The sequence below is a fragment of the Mustela nigripes genome, chromosome 3 (assembly GCF_022355385.1).
Source record: "Mustela nigripes isolate SB6536 chromosome 3, MUSNIG.SB6536, whole genome shotgun sequence".
Classification (NCBI taxonomy): domain Eukaryota; kingdom Metazoa; phylum Chordata; class Mammalia; order Carnivora; family Mustelidae; genus Mustela; species Mustela nigripes.
In genome coordinates this window covers 162,837,816-162,860,355 of record NC_081559.1, presented here as the reverse complement: position 1 = coordinate 162,860,355, position 22,540 = coordinate 162,837,816, and the positions used below count along the sequence as shown (strand labels likewise).

Sequence of the window (22,540 nt, the reverse complement as noted above, 5' to 3'; positions counted from 1 at the left end):
CTTTCGTTGTCATTGATTTGTTCCAGAAAATACCAGAATTAATTACAATGGTGAAATGTACATATATTCTCCTTTAAAAAAATAAATGCTTCAAATTTTAGGATATTTTTGAGTGTCGAACCTGTGGCTTGCTGGAGTCACTCTGTTGTTGTACAGAATGTGCAAGGGTTTGTCATAAAGGTCATGATTGCAAGTGAGTACAATTCTTGTCTTCTTCCATATTAGAAATTGCTTAGATTCATATTGCTGTAATCTTCAACAAGATAATGTTCTGCTAATTAAGGGAGCGTGAGGTTTGTCACATTGTTCTCCTTAAACTACTTTATGTATTAAAATACGGTTGCTGATTCAGAATGTACTTTGAAATATTTTTCGTTTGCTTTTGCTTTTTTGACTTTGCCAGCCAAATTCTCAGGCCCCTGTAGTAGGGTCTGCTAGCAGGAGATCACTGCTGGTATTAAGTGAATCATGGTGTATGTTTATTTACTCCTTAAAGTGAATTAATAACCTTTCATCCAGCAGTAGAGTTACCACGGCTAGTTTGTTAATTTTCCCTGACTTAAGAAGCAATAAAATACTCGAGTATGAGCGTTTGCAGTGCCTCAGCATCTCAGCAGGGACTTCAGCTGTAACTGTGCTACAGATGTGTAGATGTTAATGGTTAACAGAATTGGTTTGTAAAAAACCATCTTTTTTGCTTTAAAATATGTAGGACAAGTAGAAAATGTTTATAGATGTTGCATTGGTACTTATTTATGATTTTTATTAAAAGAGCTTTGGTTCCTATGTTTGTTTTTCTTATTTTAAACATCTAAAAGTGATACTGTATTTATTCATTGATTGCTTACTAAGTACTTTGACACACTAGATGCTCGGATGGTGGTGGATAAGAGAATCCTTGTCCTAACAGGGTTTACAGCCCTTTGAGAGGACACAAGCAAGAAACATCTGCCCCTAAGGGTTTTAGGGTTTATTAGATGCCCATCGAAGGACCACCTACACTGGATGGGGGCTATGGGGAATGAAGACATTCCAGAGGAGGTGACTATACCCAAGTCATTACAAGGTCCCTCTTCTCATGAGAGTAACTTTATAGACTTCATGCCTCTAAGTACTCTTCCTAATTTAAGTATGCTTTAAGAATTACACTTTGCATTTAAAAACTAAGGGTTCTCTCTGGTGTCAGTAAGTTATACCTCCCTAATTTCAGCAGAGATCTTTGTATCTTTCTTTTTAAATTTCAGTTTTTGTACTTGTATATGAATTCTTTCTAGACTCAAAAGGACATCACCAACAGCCTATTGTGATTGTTGGGAAAAATGCAAATGTAAAACTCTAATTGCTGGACAGAAGTCTGCTCGTCTTGATCTACTTTACCGCCTGCTCACTGCTACTAATCTGGTCACTCTGCCAAACAGCAGGCAAGTTGGATTTTTTTAAGAACGTAAATTGAAATATGCACATCGCATCTAAGTAGCCCTCCCCCTCTCCCTGCTCATGACAATGTTCTATTTTGCAGGGGAGAGCACCTCCTGCTGTTTTTAGTGCAGACAGTTGCAAGGCAAACAGTAGAGCACTGTCAGTACAGACCTCCTCGCATCAGGGAGGATCGTAACCGAAAAACGGCCAATCCTGAAGGTGGGTGAGTCTGACAGTTACGACACCTGTGAAAAGCATTCTATTTATTTCTTACTCCCTATTTCTTTTTCTTTTTAGATTCAGATATGCCCGATCATGATTTAGAGCCCCCAAGGTTTGCCCAGCTTGCGTTGGAACGTGTTCTACAGGACTGGAATGCTTTAAAATCTATGATTATGTTTGGGTCACAGGAGAATAAAGACCCGTATGTATTCATTAAAAACGTTTTAAATTTATGTATTTCCCATGTTAATATAGGTGACCACAGTGCATTATCTTATCTTCCCCCTCAAGTCTCAGTGCCAGCAGTAGAATAGGCCATCTTTTGCCAGAAGAGCAAGTTTACCTCAATCAGCAAAGTGGCACCATTCGGCTGGACTGTTTCACTCATTGCCTTATAGTCAAGTGTACAGCAGATATTTTGGTAAGTTCTTTGGATGTTTATATACAGGTATATGAAAACAATGTTTTCTGACTTAGCTTCCCATGATTTTATTTGAGCCAAACTCCTAAGTACTGATGAGCTTAAATTAGTACACTAAGGGGAATGGAATTTGGGGGTTGATTTAAATGTCTCCATTAACAACAGAAGATCCTTTCATTCTAAGCAAAAATTCTAAAATGTGTTAATAAGGCAACAGTGTAAAAATGTATGGAACAATGTTCAAAATTAATAGTAACAGTGCAAATTTTTGTTAAGTACTCCTTTTTGCTATGAAACTAGAAAAGAATAAAACTATAAAACCTAGTGTTGATGAATTTATGGTAAAAAGAAAACTTAAGGCACTGCTGGGGGTGGCATTGCATTTGGTATTCTTTTAGAAAACAACATGGCAATAAAATCACGAGCCATAAAAAATCAGTGTCCCCAGAACTTATGGTATAAGAAAGAAAAAAATCATGTCACAGAATAATAAAAGATGAAATACTTGGTGGATTATTGAATCAAATTATAGCCCAGCCACTTGTTGAAATGTAATGTAGCAATTTAGAAATAAAGTTTATTTTAAGTAACATTAAAAAAAAAACCCAAATAATGTGAAATTGGATGTTCTCTGTAATTAATATGTATATGATAGACCATGCATAGAAATGAGAAAGTAAGAATAATGACTGAGTGGGAAGGATGGGATTATGAGCTTATTAATATAAAGTATTTGAATATGTTTTGTTTTTTCAATATGTACCCTATACTGAGTGAAATATGTTCTTTTTTTGATTTGATTTTTCTTCTAAATATTGATACACAAAGAACTATAAGACTAAAAAGGGAAAACAGACATTTGAGACCCACTATAGGTCAAAGACATGGTAAGCATGTGGCATAAATTAAACACTGACATTAGAAATGTTTTGGTTAAATTTACTTTGAGGTTCTTATTATGAGATGTTAATCTTCAGAAAGTGTTAGAACTTTTTACTTTATAAATCTTTTGTCTCAACATTAATAGAGTGATAACAATTTTTTAAAGCTTTTAGATACTCTACTAGGTACACTAGTGAAAGAACTCCAAAACAAATACACTCCGGGACGTAGGGAAGAAGCTATTGCTGTGACGATGAGGTTTTTGCGCTCAGTGGCAAGAGTTTTTGTCATTCTTAGTGTGGAAATGGCTTCGTCCAAAAAGAAAAAGTAAGACCTCCTTCTTGATTTTGGCTTTTGTTTGCTTCTGCACACATTTTTTGTGATAATGACAACATTGTGTATATGAAAAGAATCATAAAAGATTCCTGGATTTTTCTTTTTGCTCTAGCAACTTTATCCCACAGCCAATTGGAAAATGCAAGCGTGTGTTCCAAGCACTACTACCTTACGCTGTAGAAGAATTGTGCAATGTAGCAGAGTCGCTGATCGTTCCTGTCAGAATGGGAATCGCTCGCCCTACTGCACCTTTTACTCTGGCTAGTACTAGCATAGATGCCATGCAGGGCAGTGAAGAATTGTTTTCAGTGGAACCCCTGCCACCACGACCATCATCTGATCAGTCTAGCAGGTAAATTCCTACTTGATAACAGATTCTCATTAATTCTTTCTCTGGAAATACAGTGGGTTACTAAACCACTGTGTAAGAACTCAGGTGGTGTCCATGATCATTTATGTAACAAGTGATAGAGATTTTATTTTGTTTGGAACCTGTGAGGAGACTTCAAAAATTATACATTGTGTCTGCACATTTAAAGTAATAGACACATAGTTGTGGGTTTTATTTTTGTTTTGGAAAAGTTCTATTTTCATTATGCCAGTAAAGTACTCTGGTAAGAAAGTTCAGACTTCCGTAGGCATCATTACTTCCTGTGTTTTCTTCCTTTAAGTAAAGCCTCCTGTAAGGTCAGCTTGAGGAATGAAAGACTTAAAACTTTATGTGTCCAAAGGATTGGGCTAGGGGGCAGCTTGTTATGTGTAATATAAATAACCGGAATGCTGGAATTTAAAAATAGTCTCTGCAACAACCGTATTATCTAAGATAGGCTAAAACAATTCAGTAACTAAATGGTTCTAGTTACAAGATTAATTCTTAAATCTCATTCATCTTTTCTGTTTGTAACTAGACAATAAGCTTGTTGAGTCAGAATGTTTAGAAAGTAAAATGTTCTGGTGTTTTTTAGCACAGTGCTTCTCAAAATTAAATATGCATGTACATCACTTGGGGTCTTATTGAAATGCAGAGGCTGATTTTGAAGGTCTGGGTGGGCCCTGAGATTCTGATTCCTTGTAAACTCTGAGGTTGTGCCAGTGGTCCTGATTCAGGGGCCACACTTGAGTTGCAGGGCTCTAGTGAGCTAGAGCCCTGCTCTAGAGCTAGAGCCCTCTAGTGAGCTAGAGCCCTGCAAATTAAGAAATACAAATTATAAAGAAATAAAATTAAATACAAATTAAGAAATGCAAATTAAGAAATATTTTTGGTTTTCTCAAGTCTCATTTTGTCACTGTGTGTATGTATAATGATGTTCAATAAAGATCTTTGGTACCTAAAGACTCTTCTTTTCTGGAAAAATCACTGTGTTGAATAAGGAAGGCCTGCATTAGTATTTGACACAGTTCCCAAAACTTCATCTCTGGGTTGATGAATTGAGTATCTGCTCTCTCACTGTTCTCCCCTTATTCCATCTGCCAGTATGTGTCCTAACTTTCCCCTTAGTGTTAGGTCTCCTAGGATACCTTGGAATCTAAATCCAGGTTTGTCTGTCAAAGCTTTCCCACAGTAGCCTTGTCACTGGTAAGACTTCCAGGATTTGCTGAAAATGGTTACAGATCAAACTATGTATTTTCAGACTCACTAAAATACTTCATTATCCAGTGATTCTGTTAGCAAAATCTGCTTGGGCGCCATCTGATGCTTTTGATCCTGATACCCTGTGAGGAGCCCTCTAGTTACTTAAGTGGAATTACTTGGTGAATTCTTTGTACCCTCTCCTTGGTTTTGTTCCAGAACATAAATGTTTTTTTTTTAATCTGTTGAACAGACTTTGGAGTGATCTCATCTTTAAACAGTGCCAATGAGTCTGTTCTTACTAAGTTATCAAGACTTTGTGTCCCCTTGCCAACTGCTTCTTAGGCTCTTTATTTAAAGTACTGTGCACTCTTCAGTTCTCTCCTTCACTCCATTACCCTTGATTGATTCTTGAGTAAATCTCTCAAGTCTTCCCAGAAGGAGATCTCATTTGATAATCAAGAGAGATAATAGTGTAATGTTTTCAACAGCTGTTGATAGAATGTGGAAATCCTTCATTATAATACAGTATAATCACTCCTTCTCGTAAGGGCGTGTTTTGATCTCTGTTCCAAGCATGTCTTAAATAAGAAGTACACACTTACTAGTCTCTCTGATTTCCCTTGTGTTGGATGGTAGATGGTATATATCACTCCACTGAGCACAAAGGTCTGCGTTTAGTATTTTTGCTTTTTCTGTTGCTTCCCTTCACCTCTTTAAAACTCTTAAAATGTCCTTATTAGCCTGTTCCTCTATCTCCATGCCTCATACAAAAACTGTTAGCTGAAATTTTATTATGAACTAGGAACTTTTAAGCATGGTAAATGCATTACCTGTCTTAATGTTCCAAATAACTCACAACCACTGTCATTCTGATTTTAAAAATGAGAACTCGGAGGTTCAGAGAGGTTAGGTAACTTGTCCAACGTTGAATAACTATTAAAGTTTAAAGATATTTAGAGATAATTCTAGACAGATTTTTTTCCTTTTTCGTATATTCTAGAATATTACATGGCAGAGTAGGGGGAAATAACTGCTTTTTGGTGCTCGTTCTTTCTCTTTTTTTAGATTTTACTTATTTATTTGAGAGAGAGAAAGAATGAGCGAGAGCACAAGCAGGGGGAGGGCCAGAGGGAGAAGCAGACTGCCCACTGAGCAGGGAGCCTCCCTCTGGGCTACATCCCAGGACCCTGGGATCATGACCTAAGCTAAAGGCAAATGCTTAACCGACTGAGCCGCTTAGGCACCCCTGTTTGGTGCTCATTGAGAGTGTTGAGGCATTCATTGGATGACTCCTCACTGAAGCCCACCCTACCTCACAGCAAAGATTGTAGCCCTAAACTCTCATGAGTGCAGGTTTGTAATCCGAAGTTCTCTGAAGAGACACTTCTACCCATCCAGGCATGGCTGATGGTCTCTTGAAATCGGTTGCCCTTTCCTGGTTTATGTTTGGCTTTATTTATGTGAGGGGGACAGAAGAGGGAGTTTCTATGATAGAACTTCCCATTTTGCTTATATCCTAGACTGTCTCCTGTGAAACCTATGGCTCTTTGAAACCCTTCTAGCCTGAGACAGGAGCACATGCCTTTGGTGTAAATGGTGGCACCACTGCTCTCAAGCTTAATGACATAGGATTGTTTCCCCTTATCACCAGGATAGTTGTGCTTTGTTTTTTTAATATTTTATCTAGCATATTTAGGTAATCTACACCAAGAGGGATTTCTCTGCAGTTTGGCAAATTCCTGGAACTAGAAGTTCCCACAACTTAGAAGTATTTTTACAGCTCCTATTAGACTGGGTTTCAGGACTGTAGTTGTGCCATGAAGTCTCTAGTGGGAAACAAGATGAATCACAGTATGAAGAAAACTGAAGCTCTGAATGGGGAGTTATTAATATATTTTGGGACTTAGTACACATATACATAGTGCATAACTCCTTCGAGGAGATGATAGACCTTGTGGATATTCCAGGATATTTTCTTTTTAACACTAGGGACGCCTGGGAGCCTTGGTCATTAAATGTCTGCCTTCGGCTCAGGTCATGGTTAGGGTCCTGGGATTGAGCCCCACATCCGGTTTTCTGCTCCGCAGGAAGCCTGCTTCTCCCTCTCCCATTTCCCCTGCTTGTGTTCCCTCTCTCACTGTCACTCTGTCAAATAAGTAAATAAAATCTTTAAAAAAAGAAAAAGAAATACTAATTACTTGTGGCTTCACAGATGTTGACTCTTATTTTTTAATATTGGAAATGTTGAAATCTTGGGTTGGAAATACCCTTTCCATCTTTCCAGACTTTCTTTTAGCCTTCTCATATGCTTTGTAACTCACTATCTCTGAAGAACCAGTTACTTAAATTTCTAGTATGAAACACCATATTTGAGGCTGCTTGTGTGTTTGAAGGCAGAGTGTGTCAGTTGACTCTTCATGTGTCACTGGTTTCTCATTTCTAAGAGCAGCTGAGGTGAGGAAAGAACACTATTCAGGTAAACTCCTTTAAAGGTCCTTTAACCTCTCTTAGACTGTGTTTCTTAATTTGTAAATAAAGGATAATAGTAGGTCACATAGCCATCTTCTGATCTCTGACCTGCATTTTATGCTGCATTTTCTCATTCTCCCCTTCCCTTTATAATGGAGGCATCTGTCCTTTCTTGGCTGTTTCCAAGGCCTAGTTTTAGGCAAGTGGAACTATTTGGCCATCCACATTTTATGATTCTCTTTTCAAATTCATACTTTTGAACTGGTATTCTTCCTCTACACACAAGTCTGTGGTTAATATACAAACTAGGCAAGGTCAAGTCTCTTAAAAAGAGTGGATCACTTGTAGGAAGCACACTTCTTACCATACTTCGTCAATGGGGGAATGCTGCAGTTGGAACCTTGGAAAGTTGAGGACTGCTGGCGTTGAAAGCAGTAGAGAAGGAAAAAAATTTCCTGTAAAGCGTCTCAATGGGAAGGACTCCTAAAAGGATGTGCATTAACACATTTGAAATGACTTACCAAAAAGTAAAAACAGTTCTGAGATTTCTAAGTTAAATCTCACTGGTAAAATTAATTTCTTTGGGCTTCATCTTTTCTGATATGCTATAGATTAATTATTGTTGGTTTCCAAGAATGTTTAAGTCAGATTTAAAACAGCATCCTGGCAAGTGGGTCACACTGAGTGTCACTGAGAAACATAAAAAGTGTGCTGTGTGGCAGAGGGGAGGCAGCAGCACCCCCATTAAGCTCCCATTTCTCCGCAGCTCCAGTCAGTCTCAGTCTTCCTATATCATCCGGAACCCCCAGCAGAGGCGCATCAGCCAGTCGCAGCCCGTTCGGGGCAGAGACGAAGAACAGGATGACATTGTTTCCGCGGATGTGGAAGAGGTGGTTGTAATTGTCTTCATTGTGGTAGATGAGAGGCTTTTCTATGGGAGGGAAGAAGTAATTCTTAATAGTAGCTTACTACCATTTTATGTATTTGCTTCCAGGTTTTAGACTTTTGTTACATGTTCTCATCTATGGTTATAATTTTAAAAAGACTTTAATAATCCTTGATTTAGTGGATAATACAGAATTGAAACATAAGCTTATTTTTACTTAGAAAAGATATCCTCAGTGTTTAAGAAAAAAGGTTTTAGGTGCAGTGCATATGAAGGTATAGAGGATATGCATCTTCATTAGGTAAATTTTATAACTGTGGAAGTTTAAAAAACTTAGTCTGTACATAATTGTTATACTTCCAGTTTTAAGGTTCTGCATATGGATAATGATTACAAACTTTAGGATATATTGATAATGATTTTGATAGCAAGTTATCACTAGCCAATGATTTTTCAAACTCCTTAGTGTTAAAATTCTCTGTAGTTAGGGATCTTTGTATTATAGTTATTAATTGTTGTGGAGGAATACTGGTAGAGATGTGGGTTTATTATGTGCTTTGATTGTCTACAAATAAGATTCTGGATTTAGGTTGAGGTGGTGGAGGGTGTGGCTGGAGAAGAGGATCATCATGATGAACAGGAAGAACATGGGGAAGAAAATGCTGAGGCAGAGGGACAACACGATGAGCATGATGAAGACGGTATGCAGGTTATTTGAGAAATTATTCAGTATGAATAAATCAGGTACCTTTAAGGATATTAATATAGAGAAAAGCCCCATTTGACGTATAATGACTGTAAAGTTCAGCATGTTTTCAACCTAGCATCTGTTTGAAAATTTTAGGAAGCAGCTGTACACACATACATGTAAAAATTTATGCATATATGCCTATGTATATATTTATAAATATAAAATAATTTTATCTTCTTCCTCCTTTACCTTTTGGTTTTGACTTAAAAGTTTTGACTTTTTCTTAAAAGCCTTTCTAGAAGTTAAAATAATCATAACTACATTAGGCAACATTTGCCAATTAGAGAAAAGAAAAAAAATGACCCATAAACCCACCCAGATGCTAATAGTTTGTATTTTTACTTTCGGTCCTCCCCTGTGCTGCCCCATTCCCATGCATGTCTTCATAGATATTACATGTGTAATTTTTGTGCCTTTCTTTTTTCATTAACAATAATCGTTTTGGCATTTTTTGCTACTAGTCATTATAACTGTTCTTACTAGTAGCCATCAGATAGACTTTTTGGGGATCTGCTTTATTGAGGTATAATTGACATACAACAAATTGCACATATTTAAAATTTATAATTTTACATGTTTTGACATGTATATATTGTGAAATTCTAGATAGATCTTTTTTAGCTTTCTTTCCCTTTTGGAATCCCTGTATGTAAAACAGATGAAAATAGAGCAGTGGACCTAGCCCAGGGCTCTGCCCCTGATGGAGGTTCTCTTGCCCAACCCTTTTTTACCTTAGGCAATGCAGAACAGATTTTGAATTGGAGTGTAATAGTCTACTGAGTACCATCATTTGCCTAGTCATTTTTCTCCTACTAAGCGGGCAGTTATGCTTGTTGTCGTAGTAATCCCTCCTCTCTGCCCTTCCACCCTTCTGTTACCTATGATATTCTGGTTTATTGGACCTTGTCTTGTTCCACAACGAGTTTGTACTTTTCCCCCCCTTCTTATTTAAATATATTTTCTAGGGAGTGACATGGAGCTGGACTTGCTAGCAGCAGCTGAAACAGAAAGTGACAGTGAAAGTAACCATAGCAACCAAGATAATGCTAGTGGGCGTAGAAGTGTTGTTACTGCAGCAACTGCGGGCTCAGAAGCAGGTACGTTCCCTTATTTATATCCAGCTTTCTTGCTTATACTAAGGCTATGTGTATACTCAGCATGAATTGGTTAAACTATACTCCTTATGATTTGCACAAGAGTGGGTCTTTTTTGTGACTTAATCCTTTTTCCCTGTGGATATTAGTGAGGAAGATATTTTAATAACTTTTTTTTTCTTTTCTCATTTTTAAGAATTGATTAGTTTTAAGGTTCATTTAGAACAGTTGTTTTGTAATTAAACTATCTTAATGAGTTTTGTAGACTATTAAGACTATAGCCTGGTGTTCTGTTTAATATATGTTTATTTTCCTGAATAAGGGAGTACACTGTAGTTTTAAATATCAACAAACTGACAACGGTTTTGGTTTTAAAAATAAAAAATTTAGGTGCGAGCAGTGTTCCTGCCTTCTTTTCTGAAGATGATTCACAATCAAATGACTCAAGTGATTCTGATAGCAGCAGTAGTCAGAGTGACGACATAGAACAGGAGACCTTTATGCTTGATGAGCCATTAGAGAGAACCACAAATAGCTCCCACGCCAATGGTGCTGCTCAAGCTCCCCGGTCCATGCAATGGGCTGTCCGTAACACCCAACATCAGCGGGCAGCCAGCACAGCCCCTTCCAGCACATCCACACCAGCAGGCAAGTTGGAAGACTTCGTATTCTTGAAAGACTTAAATAGGTTTTTAAAATTACGTATGTTTATCTAGCCCAGTTAAGTAGTTTCATAATAGTTCTTCATTGTTTTGCTGGGTTCAAGTACAAAAAGTATTTACATATGCTTATATCAAGATTTCTCAGTGTCCATACCATTGCTACTTTGGGCTGAATAATCCTTTATTTGTGATTGCGCATTGTAGTATGTTTAGCAGTATCGTTGACCTCTATGCACCAGATGCCAGTAGCAACACCACCCCCTACGCCCCCTTGTGACAACCAAAAATGCCTGTAGATGTCAAATGTCCCCTGTTTGGGGACAGCAGGGAATAGCAGAATTGTCTCTGGTTGAGAATATTATAGTAATTCTTGTCCCCCTCATCATCGCCCTCCCTAATTTAGTGTGGTTTAAGAAAAAGTTTTTTGTTCAGTTGCCACATTTGCCAGTGCAGTTGATCTTTTAGCTTATTTAAATGTATACAGTGCTAGAGAAACACAATTAGCATCTGACAGCTTGTTGTGGTTGTCCTTTTTTTCTTTATAGCAAGTTCAGCGGGTTTGATTTATATTGATCCTTCAAATTTACGCCGGAGTGGTACCATCAGCACGAGTGCTGCAGCTGCGGCAGCTGCTTTGGAAGCTAGCAATGCCAGCAGCTACTTAACATCTGCAAGCAGTTTAGCCAGGGCTTACAGCATTGTTATAAGACAAATCTCGGACTTGATGGGCCTTATTCCTAAGTATAATCACCTAGTGTACTCTCAGATTCCAGCAGCTGTGAAATTGACTTACCAAGATGCAGTAAACTTACAGGTATGAAAACATTGAAAAGTTACTCATTCAAATAAATATTTTGGCTGATCATTTATGAGAATTCCAGTATAATGGGAATTAATGTTACAAATATTCAAGTGTTTACATAATACTAGTGTATCAAATTTAACTTTATTTGGATAGTTTTAACTATTTTAGTTTGGTCTTCATAGAACTATGTAGAAGAAAAGCTTATTCCCACTTGGAACTGGATGGTCAGTATTATGGATTCTACTGAAGCTCAATTACGTTATGGTTCTGCATTAGCATCTGCTGGTGATCCGGGGCATCCAAATCATCCTCTTCATGCTTCTCAGAATTCAGCTCGAAGAGAGAGGATGACTGCACGAGAAGAGGCTAGTTTACGAACCCTGGAAGGCAGACGGTATGAAATGCTTCATATATGCTTGTATGTTTAGACAGAACCCTTACGTGTGTCCTAGAAAGCTAGAGCTTTTAGATTACTGTTACATAAGACTTCTGTCTGTTTTGTTTGAAGGAGGGAGATACCTTGTGTTAGTTGTTTTTAAATTGTTGTGTAGTTGAAGCAAAATAAGTTAGGTCTAATCCAAGCTAATTTTTAAAAATTCATTGGGATTGTAGAAATCTGATGCTGAATACTTCTCATTTTGAAGTAGTTGATCTACATCCTTGTATCCTTTGACCATGGTGGAATATGAATGTACGTTGTACTTGGGAAGAGGAGAGAGTATGCAGTTACCAAAGATGCTCTTTGATTCCTTCAAATGTTTTTTTCTACATCTGCCAGTTTGTTGAAGTGTATTTAAGTATATTTGTGTATTTGGTATTTTTTTAAGGTTTTACTTATTTATTTTAGATAGGGTGAGCACATGCAAGAGAGTTGAGTGGGGGCAGAGGGAGAGAATCTTGAAGCAGACCCCTTCTGAGCAGAGTCTGGTACAGGGCTTGATCTCATGACCTTGAGATCATGACCTGAGCCAAAATCAGGAGTCAGACGTTTAACCAGTTGAGCCACCCAGGTGCTCCTGTATTTGTTTTCTGTTTAGTTATAAAATGAACTTTTTCAGGACTAGGAATTAGCCCAAAATTGAATACTAGAGTCATGAGGCAGTGCCGTATAGTGAAAGTACCCCATACCCAAAGTCACCATCCTAGGATTTGGTTCTATTTTTGGCTTAGGCAAAACAACCTTGCTATTTATATTTAGGGAGGAAGACAAGGGGCTTAGGAGACTGCTTAGGAACCTTAACAAGATATGGTTGGAGTCTACAGTTGAAAAGTAACAGTTATTTAGGACAAGTGAAGGCCAGGAAGGTAGAGAGAGAGAGAAGCACTGAAATCATACAGAATTACAGCCTTGCTGAAGGGTGGAGCAGGAGGAGGCAAAATTTACATGTAGACTTTGATTCTGAATAAACTAATAGGAAATTTAAGAGAAAAATCTAGAGGAGTATAGAATGGACATACTTGATTTACTGAGAACTGGGAGAGGATTTGGTGGAAACATCTAGAGTACAAAACTGAATGCTTGGCAGAGAGATCTGGACTACTTGGGAGGCCTCTGCTTTCTTGTCCTGGGAAGGCTGCTCCACAAAAAGATACAAACATTGTCTTTGTTAGGCAAGTTCCTCCCTGAAGAATAGAGTTCTGATAATAGATCTTGATTGGGAACAGGGGTCTCCCTTTATTTTACTGTAGCTCTCATTCTAATAGAATACCCTTATTGAGAAAGAATTCACATACTGCACAGTTCACCCATTTAAGTGTACAGTTCCATACTTGTGAGTATAGTCAGAGCTATGCAGCCATCATCACAATTAATTTTGGGATTTTTTTATCATCTCCACGAGAATACTGGTAGTCACCTTCAATTTTCCTCTACCTTCCCACCCGAAGCAACCACTGATCTACACTCTTCCTCTGTAGCATTGCTTATTCGGGACATTTCATATAGGGAATCATACAGTATGGTATTCTGAGTCTGGTTTCTTTTACCTAGCATGGTGGTTTTAAGGTTCATCCAGGTTTAGCATTATCAGTCAATACATTACTTCCTAGTAATATTTCATTGTATGGATGTGCCACATTTTTTTTTATCCATAAGTTGGGTTTTTCAACCCTTTTGGCTCTTGTGAATAAAGCAGCTGTGAATATTTGTTTACAGGTTTTTGTATAGACATGTTTTCAGTTACCTTGAGTAAATACCTAACGGTGGAATTGTTAGATCATACGGTAATTCTGTCAACCATTTGAGGAGCTGCCAGAGTTTCCTAGAGTGGTTGCGCTATTTTACATTCCCAATAGCAGTGTATGAGGTTTCTAATTTCTCTGTCTCGTGGCTAACTCTTGTTACTAACTTTTTTCTTGTAGCCATCCTAGTGGTTATGAAGTGGTAGGTCATTGTGGTTTCGATTTGCGTTTCCATAATGGCTAAATAAATGATGAGCATTGTTTCACGGTCTTATTGGTCATTCGTATATCTTTTTTGGGGAGACATCTGTTTAGATTCTTTGCCCATTTTTTAATTGGCTTGTCTTTTTTTTTACTGAGTTGTATGAGTTGCTTATATTTTCTGAATATAAGTTCCTTATCAGATTCATGACTTTCAGAAATTTTGTCCCATCCTATGTGTGTTTTCATTTTTTTGATGGTGTCCTTTGAACATAAGTTTTTAATTTTGATAAAATCTCAACGCTGTGTGTGTTTTCTTGTTGCTTGTGTCTTAGTGTCATGTTAGGCAGTAGTTCTCAGCATGTAATTCCCCAGAATAGCAACATCAACATCACCTAGGAGCTTGTTAGAAATAACAAAATTGGGGGGCCCTGCTCCAAATCTACTAAATTTTCTGGAGATGGGGCCACAGTCTGTCTCAACAAGTCCTCCAGGAGATTTTGATAAGATCCTGAAGTTCAAGAACCATTTTCTTTCGGGAAGAAACTCCTTTTCCTTCCAAAGGACATGAGAAATCCTTTCCTGAATAAAAGCGCAGGATAGTGCGACATCTGAGTGGCTCAGTCAGTTAAGTGTTTGACTCTTAATTTTAGCTCAGGTCTTGATCTCGGGGTCCTGAGAGTCCTGTGTTGGGCTCTGAGCTTAGCAGGGAGTCTGCTTGGCTTCTTTCTCTCCCTCTGCTCACCACCCCCTACCATCCCCCCTCTAAAATAAATAAATCTTAAAAAAACAAAACAACAACAAAAAAAGAGGACCACGTATGGTTAATGAGTTTTGATTTATGGATACCCTTAGTTCCTAATTTTGAATATTTATGATGGTAAGTTTCACATTTGTTTCTTTTTAAAAAAGATTTTAATTTCTTTATCCTCCTACAGACGTGCCACATTGCTTAGCGCCCGTCAAGGAATGATGTCTGCCCGAGGGGACTTCCTAAATTACGCTCTGTCTTTAATGCGGTCTCATAATGATGAGCATTCTGATGTTCTTCCAGTTTTGGATGTTTGCTCACTGAAGCATGTGGCATATGTTTTTCAAGCCCTTATATATTGGATTAAAGCAATGAATCAGCAAACAACATTGGATACGCCTCAACTGGAACGCAAAAGGTACCCATACTTGCCATGAGGTTGGTTTAGGAAATACTTAATTGCTAAAAATGGTCTCTATCAGTTTTGTTTGATTTTTGGAGTAAGGAGAACAGTGTTGCAAAAGAGAAATAGTACAGGAACATTTCATGTGGGAAAGAGGGCTGAGTATCCATAGCTGCTACTCATTTGAAACAGGAAACCTGAGAATCCACTTAAGCTTTATGTTTGATGTAGTTTGTCATGTTTTCTATTAGAGTTTGTGTAAGTACTCACTATTTCTGACTATGATTATCCTTTTTCTTTTGAACCTACTTTGTAATTGCTGTACCTTTGGCTGGTCAGTCTACCATTCCCAGAGTCTGAAACTTGATCACAATGTTTGAAATTGACTAGATACTTAACTGACTTCTTCAGTGTTTTTTGCTTATAGTTCCCATCACCTTTGCTCCATACTTCATGTAAAAACTTGTCTTTTTAAAGGACGCGAGAACTCTTGGAACTGGGTATTGATAATGAAGATTCAGAACATGAAAATGATGATGACACCAATCAAAGTTAGTGTACAGAAAATCTGCTAATCTACTTCAAGAAATGGCTGCCTCAGTATTTCCCCTTCAAGCTTTTTAACTTCATTATTTTCTGTCTGGGTGGGAATTTCTCTTTTCTTCTCTATGTCCCATTTCTTGCATTTTCTGTCCATTATCCCTTATATATCCTTGAGTTCTTTGCTTCATAAGTAAGGATGAATTAAAGAAATGTTATGAACTTTTTAACAGTCAATATTTTTTCTATTTTATCTTTGTATCCTTTGTGTTTTAGTCTTATGTTTACCTTTATTTTTAAGTGTGTAAGTACAACATTTTTTAAAAATCTTAAGAGAACCTTTATTAATGCTGATGCAAAATAGGTTTAGTCAAGACAATGAGAAATACCCATTATAACTCTCAAACATCAAAACTCGTAATTATGAGTTAATTCAATAAAAAAATATTCCAAACTGAAGAAATTTTGGGATCTTCTGCAGTCTCTTTGTAGTTTTTAGCTATTATTTCAAGCAGAATTTAAAAATTTTTTGAAGTGGGGTCAAATAGCCTGTCTTCTTCCCTATTTCTTTTTAACAGTTAGAACTCTTATTCAGCCCAGGGAAAGACAACTGATCTAATTGCTGCTGTTTGAAAACCCAGCCATAGCTCAGTATTTTCATAGCATACTGTACACTGTCCAGTTTTACTCCATTAAGGGGAGAAGGTGGTGTTCTGCTGACTTACTGTTGAGATGAATGAGGCATCCAGGCATTTTTGTCTTGTAGAGAAAGAATTTTTGTAAGCACATGCTCAAATCTCTGCTCCAGACCATCTCTTCCTTTTAGAGTCATTAGTGAGCCATGTCCTGAATAGCTTAGGAAGCTAGCTCTATTCAGGTTTGACTCCCTCGAGAGAGAAAGATTTGGGAAATGTTTGTCCAGTACAGAAATGGAACACTATTTGTTACTGTTAATACTTTAAGGTTTTTTTTTGTCATGTTAAAGTACACATAATAGAATTTACCATTGTAATCACTTTAAATTGGTAGTATTTTAAATTTTCACCTAAAAATATTATCAGAATTTGGACAGTATTTTTGGGTTTTGGGTGACATTAAAATTTCATGAAGAGGTTACAGGAATTTTGGTTTGAACAGATTGAGATTCTTTTACCCTTCCCTGGTAATTAATACTTTCTAAAAAACAAACACTTTATCTCTTTACGTTTAGGTGCTACTTTGAATGATAAGGATGATGACTCTCTTCCTGCAGAAACTGGTCAAAACCACCCATTTTTCCGACGCTCAGACTCCATGACATTCCTTGGATGTATACCCCCAAATCCATTTGAAGTGCCTCTGGCTGAAGCCATCCCCTTGGCTGATCAGCCACATCTGTTGCAGGTGATTTAGATAAACTAGTCTTACAAGGTTTCTTTTTAAGTGACTCTATTTTTTTTAAGTGTTCAGTGTAACTAGAATATTTCTGTTAAAATTCCAGCCAAACGCTAGAAAGGAGGATCTTTTTGGCCGTCCAAGTCAGGGTCTTTATTCTTCATCTGCCAGTAGTGGGAAATGCTTAATGGAGGTTACAGTGGATAGAAACTGCCTTGAGGTAAGATAGTAAAAATCTTCACAATACAATATTTATGATTGAGAACTTGTCCCAGTATCTCGAGTTTTGGAAATGCATTATTCCAGAATATTGTATTGCCTCAAATAATGGAAATATCAGAAATTCCTGCCTTATGACATAATTCCATATTATTTCATAACTCCGTCAGTGTTAACATCCTGCTTTGAGAACTAACTTGTTTTAGGTCAGTGACTTCATCTGTGAAATGGCAGTTTCATTATGTGTTTTGCCTATTTCACAGAGTTGAATGCTGTAATGCTGCTGGAAATTAAATCTTCATATGTGTAATGCATATGTATATATATCGTATATATGAATATCTGTCGTATTGGCTTCAAAGTTTTCTTTTTGGCTGTAGAATATGAATAAAGTAGAATTATTCAACAGGTCATTATTAATATCTACTAGGTGCGGTCTCAATCTTTATAACCATGTTGGATAGAAAGCATTTTTATCCTGATTTTATGGGTAAAAAATTGAGGCTTGCAGAGATGACATTTCTTGTCATTTCTTGTGGGAATGTCTGTTGTTATACAACTAGTTAGATCTAGTTTATAGATAAAAGCCTTATTTGAGAGCCTGAAATTATACAGTCTGTACTGTTTCTCAAATAAAAACATAACAAACATTTTTAGGAGCAGAATTTTCTTTATTATCTGAGTGACAAAAGAATGCAATCCTGCAAATACTGAAAATACATGGGGCATTAAAATAACCACTGGTATTATAAAGAATCCTTTAAAAGTTCTCAGGCTGCTGTGGTAAATGCACAGTGGTGCAGTTTCATTGGTGGTCAGCGAGGGGAATCAGAGAAAAGAAACAGGCTTCATCTTTGTTATTGAAGCACTAGAAAGGAATTACTTAACTTCCATGTAATTTCTGTGGAGTTTTAGTAAGTTGAAAAGGAAATCTAGTCAGTGGTTTTTTTTTAAATGCCTAACTTTTATATGTAAAAATTCATAGGTTCTCCCAACTAAAATGTCTTATGCTGCCAATTTGAAAAATGTAATGAACATGCAAAATCGACAAAAAAAGGAAGGGGAAGAACAGAATGTGGTGCCAGAAGAAGCTGAAAGTTCAAAACCAGGGCCATCTGCTCATGATCTTGCAGCACAATTGAAAAGCAGTTTACTAGCAGAAATAGGACTGACTGAAAGTGAAGGCCCACCTCTTACATCTTTCAGGTATTTGCTAAGTGGAGATAGTTTTTCTGTTACATTACTTTATGGGTATTATAATTCTTGGAAGAATTTTTATTTAGGGATTTTATAATTTTATATCATTTGTATGTAAATAATAGAATTAAATGTTCTCTTATTTCTGTGTGTTCCTGATTTATAATCAGATATTTAAATATTTGCGCTGTCTGGATTTTGGGGGTGACTGTATAGTCATTGATTGATTCGAATTTTCTCTTCACATTACTGAGGAAATTCTAAGGCTCTGTTTTTTTTTTAATGTTCAGTACTGGGTTAAGTATGTCCATGTCAAATTGCCAGTTAACAGTTGTGTTACCAGCAGCTCAACAAAGGAAAACCCTGTGAATGACTATAGAGTTTTGTAGATTCGTGACTCTCACACTTGCTTGGGCTCCTATGCCATGTTCACAGTTGGTTCTTATTTTGTAAGAAAGAGGTGGGTTCTTTGATTTCCCAATAAAAATTGCTAGTGTACACTGTGGCTCGGTATGACTAATCTCAAATAATTTGTTGAGTACAAATGGTTTACAGAATATCAAACAATTATTTTTGCTTAGGAAACGATATACTATTTTATATACACAGTCCAACAACCATAAAAGGCAAGGAAGAAATGTGGACTAGGGGTGGGGGGCAAGCTTTTTGGAGACAATATGGCCTGAGCTGAGATGGCCAGACCATGTAGAAGCAAACCACTGAAGGAGAGAAGAATTGGAGGTAAGGAGATAAAGTAGAAAGCTGTTACTCTAGCTCAGGCTAGTGGTAAAGGGGCTGAAAAAGAATATTGCCTTTGGGTATGGATAGGAAATTTTGGAAAGAGAAGCTTATGAAGGACTTAATCACTCTGGAGGAACAGGGGAAAGACACATTAAAATTTGTTTCAAGTTTGTGCCATAGGGAAATAGGTGGTACTACTGAAAAAAAGCATGAGGCAGTGTCATTGAAGTGAAGAGGCCATATTCTGTTTTCCTGTGTTGAGTTGGACATGTATGTCATTGACATGGATATATTTAACACAGTGGAAATTTTGGTCTGTTGTGAAAATCTGAACTGGAGAGGGATCTGGGAGACACCCAAATGGAGAAGCATGATGGACTTTAGGGAGAAGAGGTAAAGTTGAAGATGAAGGTAGGCAGCTAGGAGATGTATCCTTATATAAAGGACAGAAGGAATAATGGAATAAAAACGAGAAGTTCTGTGAGGAATGAGAGTTACAGAAAAATTGTGTTAGAGAGGATGTGGTTTGAAAAGATCAAGAAAATTACTGTCATTGACCAAAAATCAAGGAATCTTTATAGTTGGCTTAATTACTTCCCACTCTCCCCTTAAACCTCTTGCAGGCCACAGTGTAGCTTCATGGGAATGGTTATTTCCCACGATATGCTTTTAGGACGTTGGCGCCTTTCTTTGGAACTATTTGGCAGGGTTTTCATGGAAGATGTTGGAGCAGAACCTGGATCGGTATGTATTTTGAGCACTTTTAATTCTGTTCTGCTTCATAAGAACTTATGTCAGAGAATAATTTTGTCATGCCTTTCTTTTTTTTTTTTTTAAAGATCCTAACTGAATTGGGTGGTTTTGAGGTAAAAGAATCAAAATTCCGTAGAGAAATGGAAAAACTGAGGAACCAACAGTCAAGAGATTTATCACTAGAGGTAAAGGTATTTAGATTTTCTTATACTATACATATAGTGTGCCATTTATTTGAAGTTTCAAAACAAAAAATCTTGTTTAGGGATACGTTTATTATAATGAAAAATTTAATAAATGGTAATCACCATATTTAGAGTAGTGGTTATCTCTGGCAGTTGGTTTCCTAACGTCATCTCTTGATCAATGAGTATTTTTAGTTTTTGTTTTTGTTTTTTAAACATTTTTGATGTCCTTTATTCCATTAAGGTTATTATATTCCATTGATGCTCAGATTGTTTCTTTGGCTAGTGGGAGTCCTGAGTCCTCTTTGGCTCCTTGGTCCTTTTGACAGGACTCCAACACTCTCTGATAACTTCTTTGCTTTTTGGTATGTCTCATCCTGTGTATTTCCTGTCACAGATCTTAAATCAACCATTTCTTCAAGAACCCTTGGTTTCTTCTAGTAGGAATATTTTGAGATTATAATCTGGACTTGAGGGTTGCTCATTGCCTACTAAGTCGGTCATGGTTTCTAGGTCTTTTCAATGGATAGAGCTAGGAAATTTTCCTTTAAGAAAAAGAGAAGTGATACACTAAGTACATACTTGATATTTCCAATTCAAATTTAAGATTTAGGATCACCTAATTGTTTTATTTCCACCTCTTAGTCTTTACCTCCCTTCTTCCAAACCATACATCCAACTTTCCAACAACACTAAGAAAGTTACTCATTTGCTTTTAATCATAGCATATACACAGCAGTCTTAGAATCATAACATTAACATTACCACCCCAAAATGATTATTGAAAATAGCTTAAGATTTATGTGCATTATTTGGCCTTCCAATTAGAGATATAGTCACATTGCTTCAAGTCACTTGAAACAATTTTAATGTGGTTTTGCTACTAATCTGCATACAATCAGGGCCTTTTGTTTAATTTTGCTTTTAACTTTTAGGGATTGCTTTCTTGCCTTTTCTTGGTTTGGTTTTGTCATTAATGTAAAACATCTACAATAATGCAAGGCCAACCCTACAGAAGAAGTTATATTTAGGGAAATCTGGTTTCTTGTCATTAATGTAAAATATCTACAGTAGTGCAAGGACAACTCTACAGAAGAAGTTACATTTAGGGAAATCTGGTTTCTATTTCTGTCTCTTACCATGCGCCTACCTTTACCCTTCAGGTTTTCTTTTTTCTTTTTTTTTTTTTTTTTTAATTGTCTTCCTTTTTAAAAAAAACTGTAATCATGCATGTGTGTGTATGTATTCATTACCCATCTCTCTCCCCTATTCCTGACCCCGAGTGTGCTCTACATTTTACTCCATCTTGCTTTTCCCAGTTAACAGTATATCCCAGAGGTAAAGCCATTGCTGTGTAGAGCAGTGTTCGCCTTCCTTTTACAGCTGCTTTGTCTTAGTAATGCATTTTATGGTTGTATCACAGGTTTTTTGGTGGTGGTGTTGTGGGGTTTTGTTCTTGTTTTTTTTTTGGTTAAAGATTTTATTTATTTGAGAGAGACCGAGATTGCGACAGAGGGCACAGGGTGGGGAGGAGAGGGAGAAGCAGGCTCCCTGCTAAGCAGGATACCCAATGTGGTGCTTACTCCTAGGACCCTGGGATCATGACCTGAGCGGAATGCAAACACTTAACCAAGTGAGCCACCCAGGCACCCCACCAATCTCCTACTGATAGACATTTGGGTTTATTTCTAATCTTTTGCAGTTATGAATAGTGGTGTGTGTTTTTCTTTTTGGCTAGTATGTGTGTCTTTGAGATAGATTCTTAGACATAGAAAGGCATATGTATATATAATTTTGGCAAATACTTCTGCATGGTGGTTCTGTACTTTTGCACTTGCAACATTAATATGCGATGCCTCTATAGTTGTGCCAGCAGTTTGTCAAATGTTTAGATTTTTGCCAATCTGTTAGGTAAGAAATGGCGTTCCGTGTAGTTAGAATTTGCATTTCTTATATTATGAGCAAAGTTAAAGATTGTTTCATATATTTATTACTTTTCTATGAACTGTTATATCTTGCCCATTTTCTTCTGTTGTTTTTTTCCTCAATTTTTTAAGGTTCTTTAGAAGCACATTATCTTACAGTGCTATATGAAGATACAGCTTTGTAACAGAAGACACTCACCATTTTCCCAGCTTGTCATTTTTCTTTTACTTGTCGTTTTCTGTCACGAAAGAAATATATCTGTGTTTTCTAGTATATGCTGAGTTTTTTTGTGTTTGATTTTAAAACACACTTTTTATTTACTTGGAATTATCTTGGTATATTCCAAAACTGAACAAATGGCTGTTTTCCAACAGACTTACTAAGAAAATGTTAGATTGAGTTACATTCCATTATCCAGATTTAATGCAAGACATTTTTAAATGCTTTAGAATGTTTTTTATTTGGGGCTGGGGGTGGCTCAGTCTGTTAAGCGTCCAAATCGTGATTTTGGCACAGGTCATGATCTCAGGTTCATGAGATTTGAGCCCT

The 22,540-nt window shown here is 37.0% G+C and overlaps 1 protein-coding gene across 6 annotated transcripts in view; it reads left to right on the top strand.

Annotated features, from left to right (window-relative positions):
- The window catches only part of UBR5 (ubiquitin protein ligase E3 component n-recognin 5), a 139,778-nt gene that overhangs the window by 98,798 nt on the left and 18,440 nt on the right, over positions 1–22,540 (top strand). For 4 of the 6 annotated variants that reach the window (XM_059394956.1, XM_059394958.1, XM_059394955.1 and 1 more), the window contains exons 28-47: positions 102–193; positions 1,275–1,421; positions 1,520–1,638; positions 1,717–1,843; positions 1,933–2,062; positions 3,111–3,271; positions 3,393–3,632; positions 8,089–8,212; positions 8,798–8,909; positions 9,925–10,056; positions 10,444–10,701; positions 11,261–11,529; positions 11,703–11,914; positions 14,841–15,071; positions 15,534–15,607; positions 16,807–16,979; positions 17,077–17,190; positions 18,175–18,395; positions 19,751–19,871; positions 19,967–20,071. In XM_059394956.1, the coding sequence (XP_059250939.1) occupies positions 102–193; positions 1,275–1,421; positions 1,520–1,638; positions 1,717–1,843; positions 1,933–2,062; positions 3,111–3,271; positions 3,393–3,632; positions 8,089–8,212; positions 8,798–8,909; positions 9,925–10,056; positions 10,444–10,701; positions 11,261–11,529; positions 11,703–11,914; positions 14,841–15,071; positions 15,534–15,607; positions 16,807–16,979; positions 17,077–17,190; positions 18,175–18,395; positions 19,751–19,871; positions 19,967–20,071 (3,162 nt within the window). The remainder of the gene's footprint in view (positions 1–101; positions 194–1,274; positions 1,422–1,519; positions 1,639–1,716; positions 1,844–1,932; positions 2,063–3,110; positions 3,272–3,392; positions 3,633–8,088; positions 8,213–8,797; positions 8,910–9,924; positions 10,057–10,443; positions 10,702–11,260; positions 11,530–11,702; positions 11,915–14,840; positions 15,072–15,533; positions 15,608–16,806; positions 16,980–17,076; positions 17,191–18,174; positions 18,396–19,750; positions 19,872–19,966; positions 20,072–22,540) is intronic. The other 2 variants (XM_059394957.1, XM_059394953.1) reach the window with 1 other exon arrangement.